Here is a 16183-nt window from a genome sequence, read left to right as displayed (position 1 = left end):
TCCTAAATGGCCGATATTCTGTGTGTGATGTCGTAGCTCAGACAGGGATTTAAAAGCTGTTCAACAATGACCAGAAGAAACCGAAAAAAAACACGAATAAAACTCTTCCAATTGTTCCAGACTACATGCTGGTAACCAGCTAGTAATGTTATTTTGTTACAATAATTTTTCATTAAATCAAATAATTTGTTGCAGTAAGCAGAATTACACCCCGTCCGGTCTGCAAATATTTGTATTGCCCATCATGTCTCCTTCTGAGGGGTTCATGTGTCCAGTGTCGACAGATTCTGAAGCAAAAAGGTGATTCAGTCCTAATCGGGTTGATATTTGGAAAGAAGGCCAAAGATCACAAAAATATATTTTCTGCACATTTTGTTTCTAATCCCTGGGGCTAATAGGAATACTTGAGCGACTGACATTTTTTAATGAACCATTTAAAATGGCATCTGTGGTCAAGTGTACACTACCTTTCTTTCTTTTTTTAAGAAATAAGGTAACTAATAATTGTATTCTGCAAGGATATTAAATTGATCAAAAGTGACATTAAAGACATGTATAACATTACAAACAATTTATATTTCAAACAAATATTATGTCAAACTTTCTATTCATCAATGAATCCTGGAAAGAATCCTAAAGTATTATGGTTGCCACAAAAATTAAGCAGCACAACTGTTTGTTTTCAACATTGATAATAATAAGAAATGTTTCTTGAGCATCAAATCCGCATATTAGAATGATTTCTGAAGGATCATGTGGCACTGAAGACTGGAGTAGTGATGCTGAAAATTCAGCTTTACCAGCACAGGAATAAATTTCAAACATTTGAAAAATATTTTCAAATAGAAAGCAGTTATTTTAAATTAAAATATTTCACAATATTACCGTTTCCCTGTATTTTGATGAGCATAAAATGCTTCTTTAAAAAAAGCATTAAAAAAATCTTCCCGACCCTAAACTTTTAAGCAGTAGCGTACATCAGTATTGCGTTGCGATTTAACAGCAACATTACTATCACAGACTAGTACGCTAATGTAAACAACCGCAGTCTTCATAAGTTGAGCCAGTTGATCTGATCGCCTGCCTCTTTAGGATTATCCCATATACTTTATATAGGCTGGTGATTAACAGCACAGGCCTTTATTTGAGTGGTAATCTTACCCTCACCAACTGAGGAATCTGATCTGTGGTGTGTCTGTCTGAGTCTCTGGTCACTAAATGCTCAGATGAGCGGAAATCAGATCCGATTTCAGGTTGTGTGAGTGTGACCCTTTCCTGTCATTTGACTCAGACTCAGGGCTGGATTATACTTACAAAGGAAACACTAAGGACATCTAGCGCAGGGGTTCCCAAATTTTTTTTGTCAGCTGAACCTCATAGATGTTGTTTACTTGAAGAACCCCCTGAGATTTTAAATTACTATCTCAATAATTTTATAAAACATTGACATGTTCATGATGCTGGTTAATGGTCACATGACATGCAAATACATAGATAAAATGAATCTTCTGTTAGTAAGTGTTTATATAATATATATATATATATATATATATATATATATATATATATATATATATATATATATATTGTTTTTTAATCTAATTATAAAAATGAAGATATAAATATATTACTTTTGTAAATTACAATTGTCCTGTGAAATAAAATAAAAATATTATTTGATAATTGTAGTCTTTAAAAAACAATTTTTTTACACTGCAATGCTAATATTTATGCCTTAAATTCTTCACTTTCAAACGTTCAGATATTTGCATTGTTGTTTTGCTTTGAAATGCTGTAAACGTCTGTCCACAGAAATGCTGGAAATGAAAGCGCACATTGTGTTTCCAAAATGCACGTTAAACTCACTGCACATGCAACGAACTGAGAAGCAGCATTTACTGTGAACTGAGCTGAAATCACTGTAAGATGTAATACAGTGCTGAGCTTTATTCTAATATAAAACATGCAGCACAACAACAGACTATACATATTTAATCAAATTGCAGCCTTTGAGTTGATAATCACACTAACTTATCATATAATCATGTCAACCATATCATGGCCAGTGATGCCCCAGGGACTCAAGGCACAGAAAGCTCCAAATTTATAAACACACACAGCATTTGCCCAAAGGGCCCCAGGACCCTCAGAATACAGTGCAATATAGGGCCAAGAAAACCATACAACTAATGCCATCAACCAAAACATGACCTTTTCACTTAAAGAAAGGGGTCTGCCACTATGATTGACAGTGGCTGGGGAACCTCCAATGACGTCTGTCCAGGGGCCTCACCGGACAAAGATCTGGCCCTAAAAATCTATGGAGCTGCCAACCTAGACAGCATTTTCGGGATGTCTCTCTCAACACTTAGTGACCCACCTATTTAGCATTTCGGGGCGTGTGACTAAAAATCCAGTGAGCGGTCTATCTAAACAGCATTTTAGGGCGTGTGTCTCAAAACCTACTGAGCTGCCTGCTTCCTAGACATCATTTACAGTGTCTCTCAAATCCTAGTAAGCTGCTATCCAAGAAAGTATTTTAGGCATGTCGCACAAACTCTACCGAGCTGCCTCTCAAAGCATATAACTAAGTTGTAATTGCACCTAGTCAATTTTAGGCAATGTAGCATAGGCAGACAGCTCACTAGGTTTTGTGAAAGTGTAGAATGCGTGTATGTATAACACACAGCCTGAGTGTGTGTGTGTGTGTGTGTATATAACAGCCGTCTTCTCGAGTGATAAGCAGTTGTGATGTGTGATCCGCGGTTGTCTGCTCAGCTGGGTTCTTACCCTCGGACGTCAGGCGGCAGAAAGGCCGCAGCAGCTCGGGGAAAGTCAGGTTGTTTTTGCGGGTCACTCTCTCCGCATCCTCGCTGCACAGGACGGCCACCATCGGCACGAACGAGTCCTGGATGAACTCCTGCACTGACTGCACACACTGAGCCATGAGCGCGGCCTCGTCTGTTCTTCACCGAGCTCACGGGTCTGCTGTTGACTTGAAAACAAATACCTCCTTTACTGACAGCCGACGGCAGACATGTTGAAATCCACTGCTGCCTGCTGATCGATTTTGCCCAAGAAGCTTAGCGGCGGTCAGGTGATTTCACTTCCGCAATGAAATAAAAGCTCTAAGTTACTTCTTCCATAATAAAAGCCCCGTTACCCGTAAATAACCTTTTACTTTCGGTATTTATGACAGACTGGCAGATGTGTAATACATGGTGTTGAATAAACACAACATTTGTGTAAAAAAAAGTGTGACATTAAAACTGAGTAGTGTGAAACTCTTTTCCAACACGAAAAAAAAAGACTTTCCTCCCCCTCAGAAATCCGAGTTATAAACTCGGAAAGGCTAGAAATAAATTCAGAATTGCGAGATATAAATTCAAAATTACAAGAAGTAAACTTTTGAGGCAGAAACAAACAATAGTGGACATACCGGTAGGCTATAAACGAACCTGAACATAATCAATGTTGATTGTTGATACATACTAATGGGTGTTAATTTGACATTGACGATTTTGCGTTTTAGACAGAAAGGTATAGACACTTAACACACGGATAGACAGACAGACATGTAAAGAAAAGTTACAATGTCCCAGGATTTGTGAAGGTGAGTCCGCAATAGAACGGTAGCCTAGCCTACACTCTTTAAAATAAAGGTTTTTTTTTTTTTGCACTGATGCAGGGTTCCATGAAGAACCTTTCACATCCATTGAATCTTTCCATTTCAAAAAAAGGTTATAGAAAAGTTCTTTAGAATAAAATGTTCTTCACACTAAGAAAAACATGGTTCTGATCACTAAAGGTTATTTGAAGAACCAAAAATGTTTCTTTTATGGAATCACTGCAAAAAAAAAAAAAAAAAACTTTGGGAACTATTATTTTTTAGAGTGTATCAACTCTGTCAATATAAGATGCGGCAGATGAATTAAGTCATATTGGATAAACGTGCCTGTTAAATGGCATAATTGTTTTTTTATTTTTTTTTATTGCATGTCCAGTGTAATGTAATTCATCAACAAAACTCACTTCTCCTATCAATTTATTAGTGTGTTGCTTTCATTCAAAAATGTTCATTAACTATAGACAGATTTTGAATTGCATAAAAAGCTTAAAAGATATGCCTATAGGCCTACACATTTCTTTCACAGTCTCTGAGTCACGTCACTTTATTTAGAAGATGAGTTCCGGTAAAGGCGGTCTCATATTTATCACCAAGAAAAAAGAAAGGAAGCTGACGTTACAGAATACACTCCCTCTTTATGCAAATAAGGAAGTTGACTGTATAAGCAACTGCAATCTGAAAGTGAAGATATCAACAGACTAGACTGCCAGCACAGCAGACAGCTGACAATTTGGACATGTCAGCTTCAGAGGAAGTGTGTCCTGTGTGCAGAGGGAATATAAGTAATCCTTCTCAACCTTCACCATGCTGTGGAAAGGTGTAAGTGTGATTTATATTTCAAATAGTGATTTTGGTGCCTTCATGTGGCCACTTCAAACTGACAAACTTAGATCAATCTTGTACGTTTTTTTAAAACGTATTGAACATAACTTAACGTGCCAAATATTTTGTCATTTTATACAGAAATGTCTTGTATATATAAATATATATATATTTGTAGAACTGATAATCGCAGTAACTCATTGAAAAGCCTTTGTATTTGGAAACAGTGTTTATGGTGGAAATTTCTGTTATTTATTTTATAACTCTTTTTTCATGTGCTATACATTTACATTATTTCCTCCACATAGCTATAAATATAATTTCTGATAAACAACCTGAGCAAAAGTGAAAGGATTTCTAAAGGGAAATTCCATCACATGACGTCTTGACTATGGTTACCTCTATTGACAGCCACTTTTGTCTTCTTCCTGGTAATAGTTGATTATTTTACTTTCTCACACACACTCTTTGTCTTTCTCTGTACTTCTAGATTTTGTCAGAGATGCCTCAATCAATCTTTTCGATACAGGATTCATTGCCCATACTGCAGAGGCAGTGTTTCTGCAAATAATTCATTGGTAATAAATTGCCCTGCATGTGATAAATTAATACCAGTATTTCTGTAAGTGGAGTTCATTAAAGACCGAATGCTTATTAATATTTTTCTCGCAGCCTCCTAGTAGAAGGCATCTGCGCCAAATCCTGCCAGGGAATTTTCATGCAGTTAATTCAAGAAGACCTGTAGGCTCAAACATACATACGTAAGTCTCAGGCAAATTTCAACATTTAGTGCCTTTTCTGTCGAACTCGAAATAATTTACCATGCTTTTAAACCAACAGTCTCATCAGCCAACTTCAAGATTCACTGGCACAAGAGACAAACACTGCCGCTCCAGTCAGTCTGCCCAATCAGGCTTCCCTGGCACCTGCCCCACAAAACCAAGCCCGTCCTCTTTTAATTCCTGCCACACGGCCCGTTCCAATGCCCCGGATTCGAGTTCAACCTGCAAATGTAGCAACCTTTAATGCTGCCCCAGGGGGTCTTTTCCAAGTCACCCAAAGACCTGCCCCAGCTCCACTGCTGCCAAACCTCGCCCCACTGCTGCCAAACCCCATCCCATGGCTGCCAAACCTCGCCCCATTCCCGCTAAACCCTGCCCCGCCCCGGGAAAATTTGCAGGCGGTGCTTGATGATTGGTAAGTCCCATCAAGAGGATCATCGTTTGATTGACTTATATGGCTTGGCTAACTCATATTTTGCTTCATTCACAGGCCATGGCAAACGGAGATCACTCTAATGGAAAATAATCTTCGACCTCAAGGGTGAGGACATCTGTATTTATACTTCCTTATACACTCCTTTTCATAAACAGATGCACTGCACTGCCAAAAGCATGTGAAAAACCCCTTCCAATGAACCCCTCTGACTATTCCAGTAATTCAACAAATCCTACACGTACAGCATACAATGACATTCTAGAGCAGGGGTTTTCTTTTAGATGCCAAATATGTTTATTGCCAAAAAAGTGTTTATTTCTACTCATAATAGCTAGTACTATATATTATTTAATTATTTATTTTATTTTTCATCAATTTTTTTAGTATTTATTTTAATCTACTTTTTTATTTTAAGACATTTTTAATATTCTATTTATTTTAATAAAATATCATAACAATCTAATTTTATTAATTTATTTAAATCAAATCTGTGTATCACTCCACTAATGTGCACGATTTTGCTACCTCTTGTTATAGCCTAAGTTAGTGCTCATTTTATAGAACATTTTTCTGATTTTTCTTGTCGGCAAAAATTTTGGCCAAATAATGCGCCATTGGGCTACATAATTCTAAAAATAGGGTTATTTCAAATTTAAATGCATTTAGGATCATTTCGGCATTTAATATCAGAACGAACATCAATCATTTTTATTATACTCTTAAAAATAAGGTTATAGTTAAGGTTCTTTATTGGCATCTTTGGTTCCATTAAGAACCTATAACATTATATTGCACAAAAGGTTCAGATTAATAACATGTTTTTCCACACTAAGAAAAAAAAAGGTTCGTTCAGGAACCCAAAACGGTTCTTGAGTGGCATTGTTTCATACAGAAAAAAGAAAAATGCATAATAGGCTATAGGCCTACATAATATAGGCTACTTCGGTCTGCTAAATTTATTTTTAGCAGACTTGAAGCATTATGCTATAAAATAAAATAAAAACGTAAAAGTATTTTACTCTTACTAAATTTCGCGATTGTTTTTCTCTCTCTATCTCTCAGTTTAACTGCGAGGATATTTGTGTGTCCATACTGCCAGGATAATGGACTGGATGAACTCGGTCTACGCGATCACTGCAATAACCGTCATGTCAATGACAGCAGACGTGTGGTCAGTCAGGGTTCATAGAGTGATTCTAATATCCAATGTGTTGAATTAAACTTGCAGCGCATTCATTTGAAACATTAACTTCCTTTTCAGTCATATTTATCTGCGCAATCTAATTTGAGAAAGTATTTTAACTACACCCTTCTTCAGTTTGAAATGACTCAGCAGTGCTGACTGCTACACACTCAAGATTGTTGTGTGTCCTCTGGCGCCCTCTAGGTGTGTCCAGTGTGTGTGGCGACACCTCACGGTGATCCGCAGTACTACAGCCGCGACTTCGTTGCCCACCTCAACATGCGCCACTGCTACTACATGGACGATATAACTGTAAGTCATATACACGTACACAAGTCAAAGAACTTTCCCCAATAAATATATATTCACACACACACACTGTCAATGTTTAACTGTAATCCTTTATTTCTCTGATCCAGAACCTGCACCAAACCGATGAGATGAACCTTCAGTGTGCAATTCTAGCATCATATAGCCTATGAAAAACATTTAGAGCTAATTTTCAGAAACATAACATGAACAACACTGTTCTCTGGGGTTTTTTCTGGACAGCATCTAAAATAAGTTTGTATTCAAGAGTATGGCATAATCGTGAATAGTTGAGAAGTGAAGAAGTTGAAGATATGATATTGAAATTAATTTACAAAAAAGGCTGTGGTTAGAAATTTTGAATGAACTGCTATTAAAGCAGAAAAAAGTTGATTATATGATTAAGATGTATTTTAAGCTGTGTTGTGTTTTCATATGACACCATTTCATCATATAAATTGAAGTTATTTTCATTTTCATAGCCTATATTGATCATGCCTTTAACAAGATTCATCAGCTGAAAACATTTTGCACAATTTAGCTGTTCTTGCACTTTCATTTTAGATATAAGATATATAGTGTGCAATACACACTTTTTGTTAGATTTAGGATGTATTTTTTGAATGTCTTCAGGGTCTGCATCCCACTGTAATATATAGGCCTATATATTTGTGAAATAAAAGTTTCTACTAAACAACATACTGTGGAATTGTTTTCATCGCAGACTTCAGGAAGTGTGTGTTTATAATTTATATAGTGTGCAATTAAACCTCAAACTCTTAGCCATGTCATTATCAATAACTACTTGTATCATGTAATATCATGGTGACCATCAGTGTTATAAATCTGATCCTATCAGCTGCAGGCTCTTATCGTTGCAGACTAAGCTCTTTTTGTTCTATAAATTGGTTCATACACACACACACTGATATTTTGAAGAGAAGTAAAGTGATCATGGCATTTCTCCATACATTCCTCATTTTATTCTTATGTACCGCAGTCCTGGGTTTGGTAAGTCCAGAATTCAGTACTTTCAGTCATAGAAAACAATTTTGTGATCATATAATAAACAAAAGGAAATTATTTTAGACCACAGCTACTTTGTTATTTGGAATTGGTTATTTCATACAATATCAAGGCTTGCACTGTCATTATTTGTTGATGTAAACACCACCTTTGACACTTTCCTCAAATGTTTTCTTTCAAAGCCAACATCTTCACTGTCAGGCGAGTCATTATAATCACATTCTTTCAAAATAACATTTGATTTGAAAAGCATTTTATACTCTATGCTCTGAACTTTGACTTCTTTTTTTTATGTAGGCAAAACAGAGATTGATGTAGATAATGGAAAAGACCAGGATATATTTGAAATAAATGAAGGTTTGTGGAAACGTCATAAATCTAGCATTATTTCGATTATACTTTTGCAGTAACCGCTGTGTTGTTCAACAGAGGCAGGAATTCACCTGGTGGAAGGAGACATTCTGATAGAGAAGGTCAGTGTTTTAGAAAACAGGTTCTCGTGGTACTTTCCACGAACAGGGTACAAAATAGGACCAAACAAATATATTTTAGGAAATGCTTAACCTTTTAGAAAATGTGTAACAAACCTCAGGATGTCAAACTAGTTTGTTTAACCATTCATTTTTTTATGAGGTCTGTAACTACAATTTAGGACGTGTAAATACAGTTTGTGTAATAAACAAACTTCAAAATTAAATAAAAAATTAGGAGATGCTTATCTGGAACGAGGATCCATCTGCAGTTTTATTAAAAAGTTATGCAGTAAAAGTGCAGTCTACAGCAATGACAGCGTAAACAGAAACAAACAGTAGTCCGGGAAGGCAGCAAACGTACAGAGTCCAAACAACAGGCAAGGGTCAAGGCAGGCGGGCCGAGGCGGCATATCAAATCAGAACAGTCCAAATAAAATCAAACACGGGTATAACAATACACAATGAATGCATGCTCAGAAAAGATCACCGAGGCAAATCAAGACTTCGCAAAGTGATCTGCTTAAGAAATGTGTGTGTGATGAAATGCAGGTGAGAGTGCAATCAGTCCCAGGAACGAGGGCCTATGGGAAATTAAGTCCAAATGAGAAAGTCAATATTCGGGTGATGGCTCCATCTAACGGTGCGAAGGAGCCTCGCTTGTAACAATAACATTCAGAAAATGTCAAACTAAATAAATTACGTGAGCTGTTTTCTATGAGGTTAGTAACTAAAATCTAGGACATCTGAAAAAAATATTGCTTTTGAATTTTAAGCAATAAACATGACAAAACATAAAAATTACTAAATAATTTTAGTAGATGCTTAACCTTCAGAAAATGCTTAAACCTCAGAATGTCAAACTCAATATTATTTGACGTTGTTGTTGTCGTTCATTTTCTATGAGGTTTGTAAATAAAATATGGACATGTGTAAATGTTCTCATTTTTCAAAAGCCATATATATATATATATATATACGAATAACTTGCCTATGAAATAACAGGGATGTGTAAATGAAGCTAAATCCATGTTTGGTTTGTGTTTAACAGGGAGAAGGCAGAAACACTATTCTGGGTGAACAGTATCGCTGGCCTACCACTGTGCCGTACTTTCTTGACAGCAGCCTTGGTAGATGAATCTATAAAATTATTGATTCGGTTCAGTTGAATTATTGCTTTGATCTTTATCTGACATTTATTCACTTTAACTTAATATTTTAAAATCTCTCGCTCACTGTCTTTCTCTCTTTTACATGCTCTTTCACTCGTTCTTATGTCATTTTCAACAGAGATCAATGCCAAAGGCGTGATACTGAAAGCATTTGAGCAATACAGACTCAAGACCTGTATTGACTTCAAACCCTGGGGTGGAGAGCCAAACTACATTTTTGTGTTTAAAGGCAGCGGGTGAGGAAACTTCAAACATTAAACTCCAACTCTATCCACGTTCATATTAATGGATGTAACATATTGTGCTCTGACATTTTTGCAATACAAAATCCTTTTTATACATATACTTTTTTGGATTTAAGTAATTAAAAATGTAACAATTTAAAAAGTACCAAATAATATTTGGTAACACTATTTTGATGGTCCACTTTATGCAACTTTGCAACAAAAAGTGTTAGCAGATATTAAGCAAACAGTCTACTAATTCTAATGACGGGTAGTTGACATGTACATGCAAAGACAGGCCAGTAAACGTCTAAAGTCGACCTTCGAAATAAAGTGTTACCTAATATTTTATGCCAGTAATAGCATTTTAAAACATTACAGGCATGTGCAAGCTGCAACAGTACGAGGGACTTTTTCTTTCCCCCTTGCACTGACTGAATCCGAAGGGGTGTTTACTTTTGCAACAACGTGAAATTCAGGATTTTTCTCTGTTCCAGATGTTACTCGAAGGTGGGGAATCGACAGATGGGGAAACAGGACTTGTCGATTGGTGCAAACTGTGACAGTTTAGGAACAGTGGAGCATGAGTTTCTGCATGCGCTGGGTTTGTGGCACGAGCAATCCAGAACTGACAGAGACGACTACGTCACCATAGTGTGGGACCAGATTGAAGAGGGTAATAACTGAATTCATAAACATGTTTCATGCCATTGAATAATAAATCGATTTTTAGTGATATCATTCTATCATGCCAAACTCTTTACTTTATATATTCTATTACATGCAACTGTTTCCTGGTTTAATTCTCACTTAGGTAAAGAGCACAACTTCAATTTATATGATGAAACTGTGTCAAGCTCTCTCGGTGTGCCCTATGATTACGCTTCGGTCATGCACTACAGTAAGACGTCCTTCAACAAAGGCCAAGAGCCAACCATCGTTACCAAGATACCAGAATTCTTGGATGTGATTGGTCAACGCATGGAGTTCAGTGATAGCGACCTGCTCAAGCTAAACAGGCTATACAATTGTAGTAAGTTTAGGATTATAATTTATAACACTCTCTGTGGGAGACTGGTTGACCTTGATTGGTTAAATAATCCATTATTTTTTATAAATATAATTCAATTAGTCTGACTGGTTAGATAAAGACTACTTGCTCAACTAATACTTGGCTTCTCTCACTAATCTCCTTCTAAAATATCTTTCAAAATTCTTCCAGCTACAACCTCGAGTTTTCTGGACTCTTGCCACTTTGAGGAACCGAACATCTGTGGTATGATCCAGGGAGATGGTGGAAATGCCAAGTGGGCTCGTGTACAAACTGTAGAGGGCGGTCCAAAGACGGACTACACCACTCTGGGTCAATGTCAAGGTATGGACACCCCTAAACACAAAAAGCAGGATTCAACCCGACATTGTTTTGCATTGAAAATGTTCCTTTTTTTTTTAGCCACAGAACTGTTGGTGACGAAACTTCATGAGTGAGCTAACAGATGCTAACAGAGCTAGCATGCATCCCCGCCCATTGTGAAATCTCATTGGTCCAAAATCCCCATAACATAACCTCAAATTATTATTGTTAATATTTTCTTATTGGTTGTGATTAGTTGCGTCAAAAATCGCATAATGTCTAGTTGGTACTAGTTTTCTAAGTTTATAGTTGAAACTTACTTGGCGATCATTTACGTCGCTTCACTGCTATTCATAAATCCTCTCCTGTGGCCTCATGGGATAGTAAAGTGTTCATCACATGAACTTTTGAATGTTCAGTGAAGATTCAGAAACAACGTTTTCATTACTTAATGGGAATGTTAGCAACAACAACAAAAAAATTATATTTTTGTTAGCTGGGGTTTCACGTGAATAACACTCACATAGCAAATATTTTCGCACAATTTATTTAAAAATATTTAAAAAATGTCAGTTGACCTATTTGCATCTTTTTTTCAAGATTATTAAACAAAGTATAATGTTAGGAATGTACATTATTGTAAGATATTTAAAATATATATATATATATATATTTTATATATATCTTATATATTTTATATATATCTTATATATTTTATATATATATATATATATATATATATATATATATATATATATATATATATATATATATATATAGCCTATCTGATTAACGATGCGTGAAAAATTTGTCTTATCATATCATACCTAGTTAGGCCAAAGATTCTCTTAAATGGGACAGTATCATGTGGAAACCATATTTGTTTATTAAATGTTGTCTGTTCACTGGTATACCACCACTGTGTAAAAAGTTTAATAATTCAAAGTCCATAATCCTGCAGTGATTACTCTTTTATGATATTATTATGGTGGCACTTTGGTCTTCATGATAAACATATTTTACCGACACAATAAGGAGATCTCATTATTTGACCTTATCTAGACTCTTCTTGTCAAGGGTTGCTATATCACATGCAAAATTATCTCCATCCTAAGGTTCAAAGAGGTGTGAGAAAGTGACAAGATTGGCTTAGTATCTTATTATCTGATAAAATTTATGCTTTTACAGGGGTTGGGTTCTTCATGCATTTCAGCACAGCCACGGGTACCCAAGGAAACATGGCTTACTTGGAAAGTCGCCTGTTTTATCCCAAAAGACGCTCCCAATGCCTGCAGTTCTATCATTACAGCAGTGGGGGCGCCGATGACCAGCTAAACATCTGGGTGCGCGAATACACCGCTGAAAATCCCAAAGGAGACCTGAGACTCATTAAGAAGATCAGTGGTAATAAATCCAATTATTTAAAATCCCAAATCAATAATTATTTACTGTGAAAGTTGGAGTCACATGTAGCCTACCGTTGCTCAGAGAAAATTCGCAGACAAAATCCAGTCGTTCCAAAAGGAATCTGGTTGATTGGGAATTTCGTGTGAGTGCAAAAAAGTTCCCCATGCACGCAGTGTTCAAGTTGGCCACGTAAATTCAACGTATTGACCAACAGAAAGCTGCTTGGCTTGAAAGAGACTTCTGTGTGAGCTGCTTTATAGCAAAACCTGATTTTACCAAGTACAACATGTTCCTGGATCAACGTCTTTGTTGATCCTGGAACAACATTCCAATCAAACAATCAGATTTGAAGGAGAGTTTACAGTTTGTGTCAAGTTTAGGGTTAAAACCAGGGTTAGGTGCTTATACATCAGTGTTATTCACCTATAATTTCCCTCTGATTTTAGGGATAACTTATGGGTAGGAATACATAAGGAATACATTTTTGGACAGGAATGTTGTTCCAGGATCAACAAAGCTGTTGATCCAAGAACCTGTTGTACTTGGTGAAATCACATTCTGCGCTTTAGCACATCTCTCACTATTGACAGTGGACATTTTTAAATTTGACTAAAGTGACCACGCCTTAAAAGTGCAGTCACATTTATCGTTGCGGTGAAATCTAGTCGTTCCAATCGGGATCTACAAGTTTGGGAGTTTTGTGTGGGGGCGACAAAGTTCCCCACAAATTTATCGCTCGTGTCCAAGTTGGTTACATGAATTTGACGCACTGACCAACAGAAAGCTGCTTGATTTGAAAGTGACTTCTGCGAAATTTAGTGACCATACCTTAAAGGAACGCTCCACTTATTTTGGAAATAGGCTCATTTTCCAACTCCCCTAGAGTTAGACAGTTGAGTTTTACCTTTTCGAATCCATTCAGCCGATCTCCGGGTCTGGCTGTAGCACTTTTAGCATAGATCATTGAAACTGATTAGACCGTAAGCATCTCTCTCAAAAAACTTGACTCTTCTGTAGTTACATCGTGTAGCCCACTAAGACCGACGGAAAATTAAAAGTTGTGATTTTATAGGCCAATATGCAATGATATTACAAACTTAGTGTCGGTCACGTTGGAAGTTACCAAGCTGGGGACTATTTTCAGGCGCTGCGTACTATCATTACGCCTGCTGGTATGGCAGCACAGATCCTTGATTATTATTATGCAGGAATGAGAGTATAGTTCCTAGTCATAATTTTCTGTCGGTCTTAATACACGATGTAACTACAGAAGAGTCAAGTTTTAAATAGGAAAAATATCGAAATTCTTTGGACATTTTTTTGAGAGAGATGTTAACGGTCTAATCAGATTCAATTATCTATTCTAAGCTATGCTAAAAGTGTATCACCAGACTCGGAGATCGGCTGAATGGATTTGAAAACGGTAAAACTCAACTGTCTAACTCTAGGGCAGTTGGAAAATGAGCCTATTTCCAAAAAAAGTGGAGTATTCCTTTAAGGATAAATTTTTATGCTATGGGTAATGTATACTTGTGCTATTTAGGTGGACTTAAAGACTCCTGGGAACTATACCATGTGACACTAGATGTCTCTGATAAATTCAGAGTGGTGTTTGAAGGAGTTAAAGGAAGAGATGCATCAAAGGGTGGTCTTTCTCTGGACGACATCAACCTCTCAGAGACCCAGTGTCCTCAGTTCACTTGGCGTATTCGAGATTTTACCACTCTTCTGGCTACAACTGCTATCGGCGCCAAAACCTACAGCCCCCGCTTCCTAACCCCAGATGGTTACTCATTTCAGATTGGTTTGTACATTAATGGCTTGAAGAATAGCCCAGATAAAATGGCAATTTACCTCCACTTGACCTCCGGACCTTATGATGACAATCTCCAATGGCCGTGTCCATGGCGACAAGCATCCATGGAGATGATGGACCAGAATCCAGACATCCAACACCGCATGAACAACATGAGGATGATCACTACTGATCCAACCAAGACCTCCACTGACTGTAAGATATAAACAGAGTTAGGGAGGAAAGAAAGCAGCCGATACTAGGCATTTTAATGAGCCATAAATGCTTCAACAGATACAGTACGTTGTTCCAGATTATTTAGTATACATTAATTTGGATGTTTGTAAACTGCGTATTCATTTCCAAATACTCTCCATCCACACTAGCGTTTTCAAACATTTTCCATGAGTTTCTCATAGACTGTAAAAAATATGGACGACACCTTCACTCTAGTAGAAATTGTAGAAAAGTGAAGCAGCCAATGTCCAAATATGGTCACTACCTGATTGCCTAATCTAACCCCACCCCTAATCCTAACCCCTCTCCTAATCCTAACCCCTCTCCCACAATCCTAAACCTACCAATACTAGGGGGGTAATAATGTGGCAGGGGTCCAGTATAACCATATCTACTATGTACTGTGGGTAAAATAATGCATCACATGACAAAAACATCCATAATATCCATCCAAAACATAAAGAAAAACATCTATCTGGATTAACGTAGACGTAGCCTTAGAGATAAATGACAAAAGACGTTTTATAAATAGTATATTCTCTCTTTTATGCAGCCATGGGTAATGTGGAGTATTTCTGGGATGACCCACGAAAAGTAGGCAGTCGCGTCACTGACACAGACGGCAGTTCATTCTACCGGGGACCCGGTTATGGTACCAGCAATTACATCACACATGATCGGCTGAAGAGTCGGAGCTTCATTAAAGGAGATGATGTCATCTTCCTCCTCTCCCTTGAAGGTTTGTGAGCAGCAATTTGGTATTCCATTCCTGTGAAATTCCTATGAAATATGACAGAAGTTGAATGTGTAACTTCGTCAATAGATGTGACTGGACTTTTGGAGCCTCAGTCGAGAGAGTTTTGGAGACCGGAATTCAGAGATCAGCGATTACAGATTGAGGACTCCAGTAGAAGCTCTACAACAACGGTGGCAGTAAGCGTTTTTGTGGGTGTTGCCATGTTCCTTGGTCTTGTTGCGAGTGTATTGTTCTACGTGCAAAGGAGAAGACGACAGATGGAAAGAGAGATTGAGCCAGAGAGGACAGACGGTTGTGAGTGTCCATTTACCCAATTCAGTTCTCTCATTCCACACCTGATAACTGAACTATTAAATGCATTAACTCCTATTATACTGAATTTTCTCTTACAGAACCCCAAATGTCCACAGTGGACAGTGGACTAAAAGGCAGGCCCTAAGGACATCATGAATTCAGAATATATCATGAAGCCTCAACGGAGAAAAAAAAAAAAATTCCTTGATCTATGGAATAATAACTTGCCTTTAAAATGCATAAAACTCAAAAACCTAAAATAAAAAAGAGAAAAAAAATACATAAAA

General features: G+C 37.0%; 3 protein-coding genes across 7 annotated transcripts in view; 2 read left to right on the top strand and 1 right to left on the bottom strand.

Moving 5' to 3' along the window:
- The window catches only part of trappc8 (trafficking protein particle complex subunit 8), a 61694-nt gene extending 58599 nt beyond the window's left edge, over nt 1–3095 (bottom strand). For all 3 annotated transcript variants that reach the window (XM_079639839.1, XM_079639838.1, XM_079639840.1), the window contains exon 1: nt 2791–3095. In XM_079639839.1, the coding sequence (XP_079495965.1) occupies nt 2791–2947 (157 nt within the window). In that variant the 5' untranslated portion in view covers nt 2948–3095. The remainder of the gene's footprint in view (nt 1–2790) is intronic.
- A 408-nt stretch (nt 3096–3503) lies between these two features.
- rnf125 (ring finger protein 125, E3 ubiquitin protein ligase) lies at nt 3504–7867 on the top strand. Of its 3 annotated transcripts, none has more exons than XM_079583418.1 (9): nt 3504–3613; nt 4326–4447; nt 4941–5028; nt 5123–5211; nt 5291–5647; nt 5723–5773; nt 6731–6839; nt 7056–7163; nt 7271–7867. In XM_079583418.1, exons 2-9 carry the CDS (start codon nt 4365–4367, stop codon nt 7331–7333), a joined length of 948 nt encoding a protein of 315 aa, XP_079439544.1. In that variant the 5' UTR covers nt 3504–3613; nt 4326–4364; the 3' UTR covers nt 7334–7867. The 3 variants fall into 3 exon arrangements, with proteins under 3 accessions (XP_079439544.1, XP_079439545.1, XP_079439543.1); XM_079583417.1 differs by having other exon boundaries at nt 3518–3613; nt 4155–4447; XM_079583419.1 differs by lacking the exon at nt 4326–4447.
- Nucleotides 7868–8042: 175 nt separating this feature from the next.
- On the top strand, nt 8043–16152 carry mep1ba (meprin A subunit beta a). The gene is made up of 14 exons (XM_079583409.1): nt 8043–8171; nt 8369–8387; nt 8484–8543; nt 8616–8659; nt 9708–9786; nt 9947–10064; nt 10550–10728; nt 10867–11085; nt 11275–11427; nt 12595–12810; nt 14357–14824; nt 15399–15584; nt 15669–15896; nt 15995–16152. Coding segments are annotated over exons 1-14 (2028 nt in total). The 5' UTR covers nt 8043–8114; the 3' UTR covers nt 15997–16152.
- Nucleotides 16153–16183: the final 31 nt, after the last annotated feature.

This window comes from Phoxinus phoxinus (assembly GCF_949152265.1).
Source record: "Phoxinus phoxinus genome assembly, chromosome: 16".
NCBI lineage: Eukaryota > Metazoa > Chordata > Actinopteri > Cypriniformes > Leuciscidae > Phoxinus > Phoxinus phoxinus.
Note: the sequence above shows the minus strand (reverse complement) of the source record. Positions and strands in the feature narration are given on the sequence as shown.